Raw genomic sequence first — 17,216 nt, 5'->3', positions numbered from 1 at the left:
ATATATATGAAAAAAATGAATACAGAAAAACAAGTTTGCCAACAGATTGTATTCAACCAAATTATAAATATACACTGAACATGAAAGAGTTGAAACTCACAGTCTTGATAGAGCACAAGATGTTTTTTGGGCAGTCTGGTTCTGGAATGATCCGTCGTTGTCTCCAAAGTAATCCTTCCTCAACCTCTGCATTTATAACACTCCCTCTATTTCTTTTCCTCCGTCTGCTTCTCCTTTTCCGGAGGGAAAAGGAATCTGGGGGATACACAGTCACTTGGATCCTCGGCACCTGCACCACATCCAGATTGTGTCCCACCACATAGATCATGCGGCCACCACTGTTTCAGGAGAAAATTGTTTTGATTAAAAAAAATCAGCAAAATAGGAAGGTGCTTTGGGAAAATTTTACTATTACACACACACACACACACCTGATGAAGCTTTTGGAGGGCATAGCCTTAGTGATGTTTGGGTCTGGTGTGTAGAAGAAGCCATTGACACTGAGACTACGCTCAATATTTCCATAGCGCACAGTGACCTTGTGCTCTCCTGTTCTGTTGCTGGCACCAGTAATGCACTTAATGCGGCCCTCCTGCACGTCTAACACACTGAGAGAGAGGAAGAGAGAGAGAGAGCACGAGTGCGAGAGAGAGACTTTTAAATAAAGTAACATGTACGAGACACATAACACCCATTCAAAAACAAATGAAAGCACATGAAATATCACCAAACCCAGTGTTTGTCACTCACATTTCACAGGGGACATCATCCAGCAGCACAATGATGTCACTGGCTCGACCGGTCAGCAGTTTCCTGCCTGTGATGGTAAGAGAGGTTCCCCCAGCACGTGGCCCTCTCTGCGGACTTATGCCCTCCAAAACTGGGTTCTGTTCACACAGAGAACGCAACGTGAATCAGGACAGGAAAGTGGAACACTCTGGAAGTAATGCTATGAACACTGAACTGAGCAGTATGTGTATACTGTGTTATATCTGACCTGGTAGCTGAAGGTCTGGCTGGATAGTCCAGACCCTATCTTAGGCACTTCCACTGAGACATGACCAGAGTCATTCCCTTTTTGTGTTGTACACACAATTCTACAATAAAGGGAAAACACAAAGGTTAAATTGTAAATATATAAATATATTCATATATACTAATAATATATTACTTCTATATAATGATAAATATAACATTTTATATTGTATGAATTTGTTTCAAAGCATTTGTTTCTTTTGTTATATAAGCATTTGTGAGAGAGGGAGAGGAGAGGTATTACCTAGAAGATATCTCATACAGCTGTGGTATGACAGTACAGGGAACCCCAGCAACAGTGACTGATCTCAGGATGTCCTGAGCTTTCTGTCCCAGGTTGGAGCCTGAGATGGTGAGAATGGTGCCCCCCTCTATTAGCCCGGACAGAGGCTCAATCTAGGCACATATACACCAGTTAACCACCATTCAATGAATACACTACTATATACTCTTATGGGTAGTAACGTTACTATACTAGATAGCAAAAGGAAGGAGAAACTTACAAAGTGAATGACTGGAGCAGGGCAAGTGTCTGCAATCTCCTGAGAGCAGGACTCTCTGTGCACACAGCTCGACTGAGCAACACCACACCACACACACCCGTACTTCTGATCTGCTGTGTGACATCGGCTGCAGTCGGAACGGCCCACTGAACAGTTGTACAGCGTCACTATAAACATAACAGTTTAGAATAAATAAAAGGGGACATATTAAAACGGAACACAAAAGATTTATTATTTTTGCTTAGATACTGGTTTGTGATATACACAATCTTCCTCATTACCTTACCTTAGACATGTTTGCATAGGATAGGATCTGTGGAGCTATTCTATGTCAAACAGTCTCAAAAACACTGATTGTAATTATACACTGGATATAAAATGCGTTATTACATTAATAATTTTTTTTGGGAGCCAAAATTCATTAATAGCCATAAGGTTCCAAGGTTCCTAAACCCCAACAAAGAATACAATGACTGAAAGTGTTCTTGTATACTCGTACTGTATTACAGATTTTAACATAAGTTCAATAATATATAATCACAAATGTTTAACAAAATAAGAATAGCCTCAATATAACTTTCAGCTGTCAAATAGTTCTTTGTAACAATGTTAAAGCTGTGGCATCCCAGAATAGCTCATTTTCTATCCAACCCCAATACAAAAAGCCACAAGTTAAATCTTGTCCACTTGGCAGTAGATTACATTAAATTCTGTGTTGCATTGTACTGTTCTGAGGTCTTTCAGAGGACAGAGCCAGCCGTTAAAGACCATGGACCACAACAGCAAAAGACTATAAACTCATCACTTCACCAGCTTACATAGAGCCTGTTGCTGCTAGCAGCCTCACAGCTATGCTAATAACTGCTTCCCCTGGGGAACACACACATGTGGTGCTAACTGAAAACACAGCTGCTGAGCTGCTCATCTGGAACCATCTGCTTCCCTCTGCTACTGAAAACAGTGCCGCTGGGCTAGAAAAGCTGGAGAGGGAGAAACTCCTGCATCCTCATTTATACCATGCCAGTATTCACCACAACCCAAAAGGCTCTCAATCTACAGGCAATCTAAAGCTAAACAGCAAAATGCACATGCATAATTTAGTATGCATAACTGCTACTTGTGAAACAAAAGGCCTAAAGAAAATGTGTTACATTAGGCTACTGTTAAACAGTCTGACTGCTGCTGGGATGAAGGACCTGCAGCATTGTTCCTTAAGAGACTGTGGGAGGGGGAATCTGCTGCTTAAGGAGCTGCTTAAAGTCCCCCACAGACTTGCGCAGTGGATGAGAGGTGTTGTCCAAATTTAATGCCAGCTTGGCTACCATCCTTATCTTTCTCATCTCCTCTAAGTATTGAGAGAACAGTCCAGAACAGAATGAGCTCTTAATCAGCTTAAGTAACACATACTGCAGTTAAATCAGAATAAATAAAATATACACACACACTTTTAAATGGATTTTAATTATAAGAATAAAACATAACTACATTTACAGCTACAACTATTTGATTTTACTATATTTTTGTGATTTATATTTACATTTAAAACCAACTACTCACCATGCAGGTCATTAGCACTGTCCACATGAAAGGTGTCCCTTCTCTTCACATAAACCATGGCATTGTACTCCTCCACCAACGCTGAGTAAGAATACTGTTGAAAAAATACAGAGCTCTAACACATGATTTCCTCTCAAAAGTTCTGGCTTCAGAAGTTACTTATTTTTTTTATATTAACTGCAATATTCATGAGTTAGGTGTGTGTGTGTGTGTGTGTGTTACCTGATGATGCTGACAGGTAATGTAATAGAGAGAGGGATTCATATCATCTTTCTCCACATAAGCATCTACCACAACAGTTCTCCCCTCAATGACTAATACACACTCATAATCCAGGTCATGGTCCTATAAAAAAGATGCACAATTTTGCTGTGATGTAGGCATTTGGGTTTATGTACTTGATAATAAAGGACTCTAGTGTTTGGATACTTATTTTGTAAAACGTTTAAATTGGTTTAGATGTGAAATACTTGCATTAAATATGGACTCTTTGGGAGTCACAGTAATTGCTGGTTACCACAGATTTTTGATATTTATTATTTCTCATTAGTCAACCATGGAAAACAGTGGCAACAAAGAGCAATTTCTAAACCTTTGTGTTTTCAAGCAGACAGGAAAGATATTTTATTATCATTTGCATTTTATCACTATTAAAAATAACTCCCATTTAACCATAAAAAGGTTAAAATCAATATAAAAGTGCATGGATAAAGCATATTTTTACAATTATTATACTATAACCAAAATCACAAAAAAGGTGTACATTTAGTAGGTGTTTTGAATCATAATTATTTTTGTTATTCCTGGTCTTTATCACCATCTCCACCAAGAAATGGATAGGCTTTCCTAAAATGAACCACATAACATCACTCTGAACGGATTTGTCATATGCATGTCTTGTACCTGGTACAGATGAAGGTTCCGGGCCAGCAGAGTGATCTTCCGTTCCGTCTGAACAGGCAGTAGTGAGGAACCTTGGACTTTCTCTACACATGGACAATCAGTTGATCCCCAACTGACCAATGAGCCCTCATCTCCCTGCTTACACATGTTAAACAACACACGCTAAATCCAAACAGCAATCAAATCATCATTAGAGACTGCAATGCTAAATGCTGTTAAATTCATTAAAATGACCTGTCAAATGATGCTTAAAAGAAAATAATAAATAAATACTTTGATCACATCCATTTTTGTAAGCAGGTAAACATTTAATGAATCAAAAGGCCCCAAAATAACTGAACTGAACTTATAAAGAAGCGGGCAGAGAGGATTTGTGGAGGAGGAAATTATGTAATGTGTTCAGTGAGTTCGCTGAGAGTTTCCGCAAATTTGGACTCACCGGTAGAGCAAGGTCGGCCATGTCATACTGGTAGTCTAGCTCAGAGTCTATATCCAGGAGGCGAGGGTAAGCAGGAGCGGCTTGGTCTGTTTCACCATCCCCTGACAAAACTGTCGCTGTTGAGTAAGAGGTGGTGTCATTCTCTGACATTTCTTCCAAGTCAAGCTCCACTTCTTCACTGGGAATGTGGGGCAATTGTGTCTCATTTTCTATCACTGTGTCCTCTGAGAGAATGGGTGGGTCAGATGGCAGGGCAGGACTCTCAGTTAGAGTTAAAGGCAAGATGTCATCAGATACAGAGTCTGCCACCACCGTCCCAAGATTCTCCTGAAGTATTGTGGGCTGTGTTTCAGCAGGAGGCTCAACCAGTGACGGGGACTCTTCTAGAAGCTGGGGGCTGCTTGGAAGGCTTGGAGCATCAGTTATCACCTCCACAAAGGGTGGGATTTCTTCAGAGGATGAAAAATCCTCAGCAGCTGGTGATGGTGACGGCAATGGTAACACCTGCTGCTCCTCGGCCACAGAAGTCACAAGAGGTTGCTCAGTTTCTGTTACTACACCAACAGTGATCAGGTCACTTTCACTAGGTACTTCTGCCTCTGCCTCTGTTTCAACATCTGGGAGAATCTTCTCTGAAGTGTCCTCCTCTAACACAGGCAGGGTGGATTCCGCCGGAGTGGTAGCAGATGTTTGTGCTGCAGGGGTGGGTAGCAGTGGGGTGGTGGGAGCAACTGTTAGCTCAGGGGTTGTGGGTAATGTAGTTATCACTGGAGTTGTGACAGATGCAGCAGTAGTAGTTGGTTCTGGTAAAGTTGTAGTTGTTGCTTCAGTAGTTGTAGTAGTAGTTGTGGTGGTTACAATAGTTGTGGTAGTTGGAGGTTCAGTCGGTCGTGTGGTGGTTGAAGGTGTGTGTGTTGGGGTTGGAGGGAGAGTTGTGATCTTTGCAGGTGTGGTTAGAGGAGGGGAAGGTGTTGGGACTTTGAACTGAAAATTGAAATTGGAAGGAGAGACCAAAAATGGAAAGAAGAAAATGAACAACATAAAAGGGAAGCAAACTAATCATAACTGAAAAAGGATCACTTAGGTTAAGAGATGGACTGGATGTTTTTTGTTAATAATATAACTATTCATTGAAATAATACAGTTTTGCATGTGCATTATTTGAGAAGCAAATATCATGATATAATCCTTATTATACTGTTTGTGTTGTGACAAGTTTAGAATTGGTTTGAGCAGAAAAATAACACATTATTTTTAATATAAAATAAATATAATATAAATATAATAAATATCAATAATACCACACATTTAATACACAAAGAAAATGTATTCCATGTGGAGGTGTGTTCAAAATGTAGATTGGTACAGTAGCCCTGGTTAAGTGATTATTATTACTGATGCTGTCTGTAATGAAATTATAAGAGATGCAAAATGATAATTGCTTAAAGGCTAAGCACCAGCTATATGAATGTTTCAAACAAATACAGTGGAATTTGAGTTCCTAACTTGTGTTTATTGATAGTCAGAAAACATGTTATTTCTTACTAATTCCAGGAATAAGGTTTAAAAGACTGTTGGAGACCGAGTTCGACTTTGATCACATTTACGGTACCTCTAAATTTGAGTTTAGCTTATTGCTAGGCTATTGTCGTGAATAATGTTGGTTATTTAGCTATTGCTAGCTAGATACTGTCATAGCAGTCAGTCATAACGGTGTTTTACCGCGGCGTTTTTCAGCTGTTGTCCACCAGTGACGTCATGGTTGCGTTCAAGAATTTCCGTAGCGAGCTCGGGTTTTTCCGTCAATTTAATAAAATTGTCAGTTTTAAAGCAGATTAAGCATGCTATTTTCATTTTAATTCATACTTATATATGTCAGTAACTAAAATAATGTGAAATATTCATGGAGGTCCATTAAGTGGTGCTTAGCTTTATTATAATCAGAACTTGTCAGATGTTTAAAACTGGACAATATTTTAAACAGATATATGATTATATATTTATTTTAATGTACTGGAGAAAATCTGAGTGACATAGGGCTGTGCCTTAATGTTCGTATCTGTGTTCACTTTACTGTTTTTGTAAAACATGAAGATAGTTCCCTGTTTTTCAAATGTGTGTATAAGCACATATTCACATAAGAATTTAACTTTTTCCCCCTCAGTTCCCATACTGATCCCATACTTAAACCCCTAAATATACCCAGTAAACAATTAGCCATTGATTCAACGTTGAAATAATGTAATGACTGCCGTCTAATCAACGTTCTCTTAAGGTTGAAAATGAAAGTTGAAAAGACGTCCAAACCCAAGACATTGAAAAGACGACTATTAGACGTATTTTGAACGTCCATTGACGTTAGTAATTGGTCCCGAAATAAATTACTTGTATAAAACGCGTTTTGGACGTCCACTGACATTATCGATTGGTCACCACTTAACTAACTTATTAAGATGGATTTTGGACATCCATTGACATTTAAAATATGTCTGTGACGGACAGACTACTTTTAGACCTATTTTGAATGTCCAGGGACGTTCCTTGTTTACTGGGTATATAGTGTAATTTACAAAACTGATGCTGCTAGACACTTAAAATAACACTAGGTAATATTTTTATCTTACAATTACAGCTTCAAAATCTTTGCGATGCTTGACTGTCCTGTAATAGGGAGAATAAAGCCCCTGTTGACTCAGCACTGCAGGAACTGCACTGGGTAACTTTTGGGGGAGGATAGGAAACCACCCCTCCCTCTCCTCCCCCTTGATTTTAGGACAGTGCTGTAAAAGTGAATTACACTCTTCAGCTGTAGGGGGAGGCCCAGGAGCAAAAATACCAAATCGTACCTAGTGTTGCTTTAAAACACAAACTGCAAAAATAGAAAAAAAGTAAAAAAGAAGCCAAGTTGAGGCTGTTCTCACTTACATTTTCATTGTGAATAATGACCCCATGCTCACACGCAGTCTTGTGGGTACACACATGTTGCTGTACACACCATTTACAGCCCCAACGGCTGGACACACATCCACGACATCTACAGAGAGAGGACAAACAGGACACATCAGTCCACACACACACGTGCACGCACGCACACACACTTCAGTGCAAAGAGGCCTAAGGAGAAAAAATCTAAGGTGATGACTGACTTGAGGAGGGGGACAAAAACAGCTTAATCAAATTCCTGTCCTCTGAAGGGCATGAAAATATGAATCAAATTATGCTTGGGTTCCTGAGCTTAAGTAAGTGTAATGTCCATGGAGTCCTCTCTAGAATACTCTTCAAAAAAACACAGAACTCACGGTGTACTCCCTGAGAGCTGTTTAACAACAGTGCAGTCATAGAAGGTGAATTCCCGAGAGGCCACAATGACATCATCAAACCTTAAGGACAGCATGACTGTTACAAAATCTGATAGAGAGAGAGAGAGAGAGAGAGAGAGAGAGAGAGAGAGAAAGAGAGATTAAGTGAGTCTTAAGGTCTGTACTAGGCTGTGTGAACAAGTTTTATAAATATTTCATATATTTTCATATTCAATATATCAAAGCTAATCATAGACGAATAGGAAGGGAACACCCAGAGCTTTATATATATATATATATATATATCCTACCTAAATGGTGTGTCAGTGAAAGAGAGAGAGAAAAACGTTTACACACATATCAAAACAGGTTAAACTGGATCCATCTGCACAGACAGAACACACACATCAGATCTACCTGCATTTAAGCTGAATACACAAAGCATGTTTGCTAATGTTCCAGTATACCCATATGCAGTCTAATTCCATATCTAATCTCATTTATCATGACTCTTTTAAAGTGTTGAATTAAAGAAAAAACACATTCCTGGCACAGCATTGTACAGTGAAGATGCCAACAATACACACATGCATATACAAATTTGTCTTTTTAATAGAACCATAAAACTGACAATCTACGAGAAAGAGATGAGCTCTATTTTTTTTCAATACCTGCAAATTTATTATAATTTTGTCCTAGGAACGCAATAAATAATTTCACAGTTCAACTCCATAATAATTGCTAATTGTAGCTGGCTTACATTTGTTCTGTACATATACAACATTTGGTAGTTCCAAATGAAAGCAAAAAAGTAGGACAAGTAGGAGTCTTTTACTGGTACAGCATGGTGTAGCTGCCTGAGCAAGTAACATACTCACTCTGAAAACATGAACCCTAACACTGTGCTATTCCAAAAAACTATGCTGATTGACCTATCAACTTCTTACAAATAAGACTGTTAAGGGGCAACAACAGAAAAATAAATTAGCGCAGACCTGCTGTAACACTCTTTCTTCAAAGTATGAGTAAAGTCCTGTGCCATATTAAATGGGACTCGTGGTTTGGTTTAATACAATCCTGGCATACAAATTGTGGAGTACAAACCCAGGAGCAGGTTTTAGCAGTGCAAGAAAGAAGAAGCTTAAAAACAAGCAGTGACTATGAAAAATATATTTCATTCAACACACACAAACAATGCTGTGAACTACAGCCAGAAGCCCTGTCTTAAAATGTCGAAATAAACGATCACTCTACATGAATGTAATAGTAATACGGTCTGTCTGTGTGTGTCTGTGTGGTCACATATCAAAGTCTTCAAAATTTATTTTCCTCATCTCAATAATAAAATGAGTTTTGAAAACACACAAAAAACCCATAAAAAATATAAGATTTATGAAAATATACAAATGGTGATTCCATCATTCCCTGCTCTCAAAAAGGAAAATAAGCACAACACACATCTGGCATCATTTAAACAACACCGCACCAGAACACACAGATTCTACAGCACTATTAAGGCACGGTGATTTATAGACAAGTGGTAGCTGCACAATCCCAATCTAGGCCTAGTGACTAACAACCACATCCATAACACGAGTCACAAAGTAGTCAATGCTGATTATGAAAAAGATGTAATTGTGGGTTTAAAGTGTTACACTGTATACTTTAACACACACACAAATCTAGAAAGATACATGTAGTTATTTTCACAGAAAACAAACACTTATTGCAACTAGATATTCTAGTGAAAGATTTGTACTATCAAATTTTACATTGGCTTTTGTCATTAATCTTATTTTTCTGCATGGTGATTTGTTAAAAAAATTATTCAAACAGTCTCTCTTAAGGCATTATCTCATGCATCTGTTGTGGAGTGAGAGAGACACAGTTAAATTAAGAGATCTGAAAACAGTGACAAGTGACAATAGAAATAATTATTATTTAAATTTTTTATGCAATATGGTAGTTTGCTTAATATTGTGTAACTCTAATTGTGAGTGTGGATGAAGTCTGGTTGGCTGGCCTCCCTCACCTTGGCCAGGAGGCACACTGGGAACACTCTGAGGGTCTGGGGAGGGACAGGTGACCCCGGTTTCCGTGATGGTGGCAGGGGACGGATTGTCTTTGAAGAAACAGGAGTATGACTTTCCGTCCTGAAGCCTTGGGAGTCCCGGGATCGACAGAGAAATCTGAGGAGAAAGAGGAACAATGCCTTGAATCACTTCATCATCGTTGTTTCACATTTCATTTGGTAAGCCAAAACTGGATTGGACTGGTTTGGACTAGAATAGGATGAACTTAACGGCATTACACTGAAGTAGGGTAAACTAAACAAGAATGGGGTTAAGCAGATTGTCTCAGGCTCCGCATGACTGAACTGAACATGTTTTTTTTGAATAGACAATACAATATGCTCAAAAAAAAAACACTGCCTCTAAGTGAAACAGTGTTGAACACTAATTATATTCTGAGCTTGAAGCTAAAACAAACACAGACTGTAAATATCAGTTATGTGTGGGGGTTAAGTTTTATGAAGCTATTAAAATGGTTTCAATGGGGCTTTCATTCATGTTGACATTCATTTTTTTTTGCATATAGCACACAAACTAGATATTTTCCTTCCTCTTTTTCTCCATCCTGACTCTGACACTGACTGTCAAAGACACATGACCATTAGAGCACTCTTCTACTCCTCAGGCATTAAATCAAATTGAAGATTAACGTAGTTACTCCTCCCTATTAAACTGATGTGCATTTTCGTGATAACCCTCTATCCATCACTGTGACAATTAGGAAAACAGCTAAAACATTTTTACACTGGCAAAATTTTAGCAGGAACAGCAAGCAGTTTTCTGGAACAGCATGAGATATACTTGTGTGTGTGTGTGTGAGACATACACTCCGGCTCTCTTCTCTGCTGATGTTGGATGGTGTGAGGGCTTGTACAGTAAGACACTGTTGCTCCGTATCAAAACTCCACAACCACTGGTCAGTCTGCTCCCCACGAGCACACTCCTCGCGCTGACCACATCTGTGTGTGTGTGTGTGTGTGAGAGAGAGAGAGAGTTTGATTGATTGATAATATTGCAGCATGAGAATGTATACTAGAATATTTATTCTGATAATTCCAGTGACATATATTAAATTAACTGATAATGACAAATGTGAGTAAAACAGTGTTTGGCTTTATATTGAATCACAAGCACTTATTAATGACACTAATCCATCACTTCTATTTAAGCTTTGCTTTATATCATTTGTTAGTCAGCACCCTTTAAAAACATCCGTGCAAAATCATAATGCAATTATGTTCAAATCATTCAAATCCTATTTAACAGAAAATATCATAAATAAAACATTTCAAAAGTTGAAATTGACATTTGATTTGCCCATTTTTAATTTGATGCCAGCAGAAAGAAAAGTGGGGTCACGGGCATGTTTACCACATTACATCTGAGGAGAAACCAAGAGCTGCTGAGGAAACCAGCCGCTGTAGTTTTCAACACAAGATGTTTCCCATTTTTGTTTTATAAAGGATTTCAGCTGCTCTAGTGTTCAGTTATCCGTTACAGTGTTTTTCATTTTATAATGAGCAAAATGTGTTCAATGTGTCCAACTTAGATTAGTACCTCTCTTTTATTTCAACACAGTGCTTTAGTAAGCAATGGAGATTGTGGCTTGTCACTGTTTTGTTCAAATAGGCCAAATATAAATAAAAGGTCTGGAAGGCAGCATGATTTGTCAAAACCTGTATTCAGCATCAACAGCACCTTCCCAGACGTGCAGGCAATCCATGCCATGTGCATGCTGGTTTTACCTTCTGCACTTCAATTCTGCAAGCCAGATGTTCTCCCTCCTTTTTACCCTGGAATATTCAGCATCCATGATTTTCCAAAAAGAATTTCAAATTGGGATTTGTCGGACAATAGGAAATTTTTCCACTTCACCTCTGTTCATCTCATATATAATCTGGCCCAGAGAAGGTGGGTGTGTATCTGGATCCTGTTTGTATATGGTATTTTCTTAAATACTTTTATCTGGACTATGTGTATGCAGCTACAAGCTGTATTCACAGACAATGGTTTTGGGTGGTTTTTCTGAGCCCATGCGGTGATTACCACTACAGAATCATGTCTGCTTTTAATTCAGTGCTATTTGTGGGCCTGAAGATCACAGCCAGCCATCATGCTCCCCATCTTTATTCTAAGAAATGCTCTTTAAACCTTATAAATTGCCAAGTTGCCCAAGTTGTTTTTTAAACATTACACAATTTTAACACTTTTTAATTGCCAAACCAGATTATTTTTAAATGTAGTTTTTGCATTGTTTAAATTGCATTCTATTTTGCACGACCAGTGTCCAACTGGTATATCTTACATACATTTAAAGAGGTAGTATTGTCTATTTTGTGTGTGTGTGTGTGTGTGTGAAAACTCACCTTCCCTCCAGGACGCACCAGCCACAGTAAGGATCATGAGCTGAGAGACATGACTGACAGTCCATGTGCTCATGACACTCTGCTACAGGCCTCTTCTCCAGCTATTCACAGAAATACACACTACTTAATAACTTATCATGAATCCAACATTCAGATATGAACTTCTTCAGCTGCAAAAACACTCATCAAACATGCTCATTCGGAATCAATAATAAATACTCTGTCGCACTACTATTCAAATACACACAGTCTCTCCCTAGTCTTCTGTGCCTCCACAATCAAAACACATGCTGACATCTTGTGTATTCACAGCGTGATAAAAGACACATAAACATGTACCCAGATGTGTCTGCTTATTCCAGTGCTGTAAAACTAGAACATTAGACTTGGCTCAAAATAAGCAGCTACAGCCACCACTCATGGCTCTCTAATCACGCATGCCATCAACTGCAACATAAGCACAATGGAATTTCAAAATAATCTCAAAAGAATCAGAAATAGAAGAGTTAAAATTAACTGCAGAACTGTACTGTAGGGGGCAATATTTAAACAATTACTCAATGTTTGTAAAGTTTAAGATAATAGTCAAGTAATACTCATTTGTTTGTTCTTTCTTCTCATCTATTAATAGTTGACATTTAGTCGGTCAATTGTGTAGTCCAACACATTTATTTATACAGCACTTCAGAGCCAAAATCTCAAAATATTTAATTTCAATATTTCACAAGGTAAATCACCTATGATCACAGATGCATAATAATGATAATAAAAATAATAATAATAAAACACAAAGAACATAATACAAACAATGACACATACAAATTATACAAAACCCTGCTTAAAAAGATAAGTCTTTGACAGCTTTTTAAAAGAAACAATTCAGCACCAAAATTTAGATGCAATGACTGATCACCATGGGCCCAAAACGAGAACCTGGAACTATTAATAAGTCTAGCTTGTCAGACTTGAGCCAATGCACTGATGAGTACATGTGAATTAGACCATATATTTAGGAGCTTGACCATGTAATTCTCTTACAAGTGAGGATAAGGATTTTAAAGAGAATCTTCAACTTTACAGGAAACCAGGGAACAAAAGCTAGCTAAATTACTGTTAAATGCAACCAGCTATTTGACCTAGTGAGTAACCGTACAGCAGCATTCGGAATTGTCTACATGTGGTTACAGACAGACATATTAAGAGAGAAAATAAAAATATTGCAGTTTATATTATTTCTTAAAACATTAGGCAGTATATTTGCAGTGTAGTTACCATATTGCTGGTCATGATGTACAGGTGCTCCTCCGATTGGTCAAGAATTAGCTCGCTGCTGATTGGTGTTTTAGGCTGGATGGAAATAATGGCATATTCTTCCACCTCACCGTTAGGGCCAAGGAACACCTGGAAAACAGAGCCACAGAGAAATACGTAACTAAATTCAAAGAAATAAATCCAAGAAAGAGGATAAACTCAGTTAAAATAGAAACACTGAGAGTACTATTATGATGAGACACTAATGATACTCTGTATGGAAAATTCACATAAGAATGCTACATTCTCTAGGACTGAGGGTAAGCATTGCTGGCCCTTCATTTCATACACGGCCTCAGTATGACTTCTCATCTGGTTTGTGATGTCACCCTGTTTTAATAATGTGACTTGCCATTTTGACAATGGAATGTTTTGTCTCTCATTTCCATAGTGATACCAGTGACCGACATCTGTACTGAATCCACTTTACAAAGAGACTAGTCACACACTCATACAAGGCTGAAGTTAGCACTAGCTGTAAAGGCAATAAAAAGTGTCAGGACCATAGCAATTCTTCTGTTTTGGAACTGTAACTGCACAGAATTTGTCAGAAAAAAACACAAGGCATTACCATCCTCCAACTCATGTTCTTCCAACAATATTCCCAACAGAGCAGGAGACATCCTCAAACATACCCAAGAATCATACGTGATCATTCTGACACATCTATGAGCAATCTCACACATACACTCTTTCAGACAAAAATGCTGCACTGTCTTCTTGTAACACTAAAAGACTTAACCCTTACTGCACCTTACTTAATAATTTTCTGGTGATGCTGTCAAAGACTTTGTGCCTTTAAGAGAGCATCAAAAAACTACTGTTTAATATATTTGCAGTGTTACGTAGAGTTGTTTAGCGTAATATGGCATGCCCCCGCCTTATCAGTTTGAAAGAATTTGCAATGTGTTGTTATCAGTCATTAGGTTTCTTGTGTATCAAAAGCTAACATGCACAACATGCACTGCACAAATACATTCAACAGCTAATGGGAATCCTTGTGTTCTCAAACTAATCCTGACTGCTATCAATGTCATTGATTTTCAGGCAAATAAATTAAACCAAACTAGTATTAGTGTAAATTATACTAGTTGATGAACTAAACTTAAATGGAAAACAGCTATTGTAACTTTATTCAGCACACCATGCAAGAGACATTTTAACTCCATTTGTACCTTAAAGGGTACAAAGGTAAAGGCACTGATATACCCAGGTGAGTGCATTTTAAAATAGCTGGATTCACTAATCATGATGGGTGTCAGGTTACATAAGAATAGACAATGTAGCTGTTTTTGGTAATAAGTGTAGGTATAAAATCTGATTTTTTTTATTATTTTTATTTCAGAATTAGTCTGTTTTAACAGCCAATGTATATCTAATAATACCTGCACCGTATTTCAAAACCAATGAGGCAGATATTAAAAGTTGTAGTGCCAGCACATATACTGGCTTAGAAAAAAAAACTGAAGACAACTTTTATCATCATGACATGAATAAATAAGCTTCTTAAAGTGCTGTGAGTTTCATATAGAAGATAATAATAACTTTTGTGAGGAGAGATTAGACAATATGTAGCAAGGGAGAATTAACATAAAATGAAAGTCATTTGTTAGGATGCATTAGCCACCTGACACATGGCTGATCCTAATAATAATTCTAGGTAGCCTGAGAGGTCTGCAGAGGTAATACAGCATGTGTCTATTTATGACTAGCAAAGGCTTCTTGGCAAGAGATTAGTGAGATGGAAACAGCTAGAGTAAGACAGAGGGAGAAGGAGAGAGAGAGAGGGAGAGAGAGAGAGAGAGTGAGTACATAAGCTGCATCTTGTGCTTTTTCAGAATTAACTAAAGTTTAGGGACTTTTGCCACCACCTCAGTTTTCTATTTCTGTGCACATGCTTCCGGACAGAAACAAAGAGAAAGCCTTCACCTGGATTATATTTTGCATAGAACATACTGAGCTTTAGAGCTGTGTTTGGCTATTTAAACTGTAAATAAATATATAACTTGGTAATCATTACTGAGACTTCCATACTAATATTGCAAAAGCCTGTAAGAAGAAAATAAACTTTTTAACTAATAATTTTTCTTTTTTTATTGTCTCTTTTTAAAATGTAAACAGTGTTTCTGGGATGCTATGACAAATCAAGCTTTTCAATTTCTCTTAAATAAACCATTAACTTTTTATTGTTGTTAAAATAATATAGGCTACATTTTTCAAGTACCAGTACATTTTAAATTTGATTCTATATATAGGTGCACTGCAGTTGCATAATGTCATTAAAATACTCCTACTTTTTGTCCTTGATGTGCAGTCCTTGTGTGTGTGTTCTGAAGGAGAATCAAATTTCTTGTTTTTGTATAACTGTCTTACACCCAACCACAACTGTCTTTCTTCATTCATACGTTATTCATAAATGTTTGAAAATAACTGCACTCAAATAAACTACAGAAGGAACGCGCCTATTACGGAAACCAATGCAAAGCAAACACTTCAACCCCAAGTACTGACGGAATTTATAAGGAGGGTGAGCAGGACAAGTGAGGACAAAGAAAGAAAAATAAATGAAATTCAGTGAAGGAAAGCAAGCAGTGAATGTCACCTTGTGCAAATTTCCTTTGGAGTCTCCAAGGAAGGCGATGTAGTGCCCTGCCCGCACACTGACGGCCACTGCAGTGAGACGGGCCGAAGGACTGTCCAGTATGGACTCTGCCTCTACTGGCACCCGGCTGGCCATTGGACTGGGAGTGTGGTCAGAACCGCAGGGGTAAGCGATCAGAGTGTTCTGTGTGAGAAAGATCAGGAAGTGTGATTAGACATTTATCTGTTTTGTATTTGTGTGAAGTAATATATTGTGTATTTAAACATTATTGTGGTTTGATATTGTAAGTGGTCGCAGAATGCAAATGACTCTTGTTTATTTTTGTGCTATGACCATGCTGACTACTTTCAGATGAGAGAGTGAGTTTCTGTGGGTAATAAAGCTGGGCATTATTTCTAATTTTGATGTTCAAGGATCCATTAGAGTTAACTGCAATACATATACAGTATTATCAAAAATGGGTTGGGGGGTTGGGGGGACCAGCTAGCTTGTTTTCTCTCTATTTTCTTTCTTCCTCTGCTATCATTTATTCTGTACTCCTTCTTGGTGTCAAAGATTTACAGTGCTCAGGCAGGAGGCTGCAGACAGTGCCATGGTAGGCATCTGGCCTTGACGTTCAAAGGCTAAAGAAGACTTTGGAGAGATTTGTTTCTGCTTTTACAATCCACCAGTGCAGAGTCATCTGGAATAAATGTACTGTCTGCTCCCTTCATTCTCTGTTCACACAGATAGGTCAGACACTCTACTACAGATATTAGAAATGACAAGGATTTAAAGTCCTTTAAAATGTTTTTCTCATCCTTACCATATAATTTTGGTTTCCAGATATTAATTTTAAACCAATCTTTCTATCTTTGTTTTCTTTCGATCCTGACATTATGCTTCATCTTTTCTCTCTGTTTCAATTGGCGCTTTCTGACTTTGGAGTATAACTGTAGCCCCTCCCACTCAAACAGACACTCCTCAAAATCAATCACAGTAAAACCTCATTTAAACCTCCACAGGCCTGTCCACTCTCACTGCCTCAGGCCAAAGTGCAGGGAACAGTGTGACATCATAGGGTCAACGCTTGTATCATGACCTTTAGGGGGGCATCCTTAACTATACAGAGGATCAATCCCCCTGCTGA

The 17,216-nt window shown here is 38.1% G+C and overlaps 1 protein-coding gene across 2 annotated transcripts in view; it reads right to left on the bottom strand.

The window, feature by feature from the left end:
* plxnb1b (plexin b1b) overlaps positions 1-17,216 on the bottom strand; it is an 84,812-nt gene that overhangs the window by 12,070 nt on the left and 55,526 nt on the right. The window contains exons 6-22 of one of the 2 annotated variants that reach the window (XM_066662871.1): positions 16,088-16,270; positions 13,447-13,575; positions 12,175-12,275; positions 10,635-10,767; positions 9,769-9,925; positions 7,737-7,845; positions 7,363-7,471; positions 4,438-5,421; positions 3,999-4,136; positions 3,318-3,440; positions 3,096-3,189; positions 1,539-1,705; positions 1,280-1,431; positions 998-1,097; positions 751-887; positions 432-608; positions 101-338 (exon numbers count right to left, since the gene is read on the bottom strand). In XM_066662871.1, coding sequence (XP_066518968.1) covers positions 101-338; positions 432-608; positions 751-887; positions 998-1,097; positions 1,280-1,431; positions 1,539-1,705; positions 3,096-3,189; positions 3,318-3,440; positions 3,999-4,136; positions 4,438-5,421; positions 7,363-7,471; positions 7,737-7,845; positions 9,769-9,925; positions 10,635-10,767; positions 12,175-12,275; positions 13,447-13,575; positions 16,088-16,270 — 3,231 coding nt within the window. The remainder of the gene's footprint in view (positions 1-100; positions 339-431; positions 609-750; positions 888-997; positions 1,098-1,279; positions 1,432-1,538; positions 1,706-3,095; positions 3,190-3,317; positions 3,441-3,998; positions 4,137-4,437; positions 5,422-7,362; positions 7,472-7,736; positions 7,846-9,768; positions 9,926-10,634; positions 10,768-12,174; positions 12,276-13,446; positions 13,576-16,087; positions 16,271-17,216) is intronic. The other variant, XM_066662872.1, reaches the window with a different exon arrangement.

Source organism: Hoplias malabaricus, chromosome 3, assembly GCF_029633855.1.
Source record: "Hoplias malabaricus isolate fHopMal1 chromosome 3, fHopMal1.hap1, whole genome shotgun sequence".
Taxonomy (NCBI): Eukaryota; Metazoa; Chordata; class Actinopteri; order Characiformes; family Erythrinidae; genus Hoplias; species Hoplias malabaricus.
Note: the sequence above shows the minus strand (reverse complement) of the source record. Positions and strands in the feature narration are given on the sequence as shown.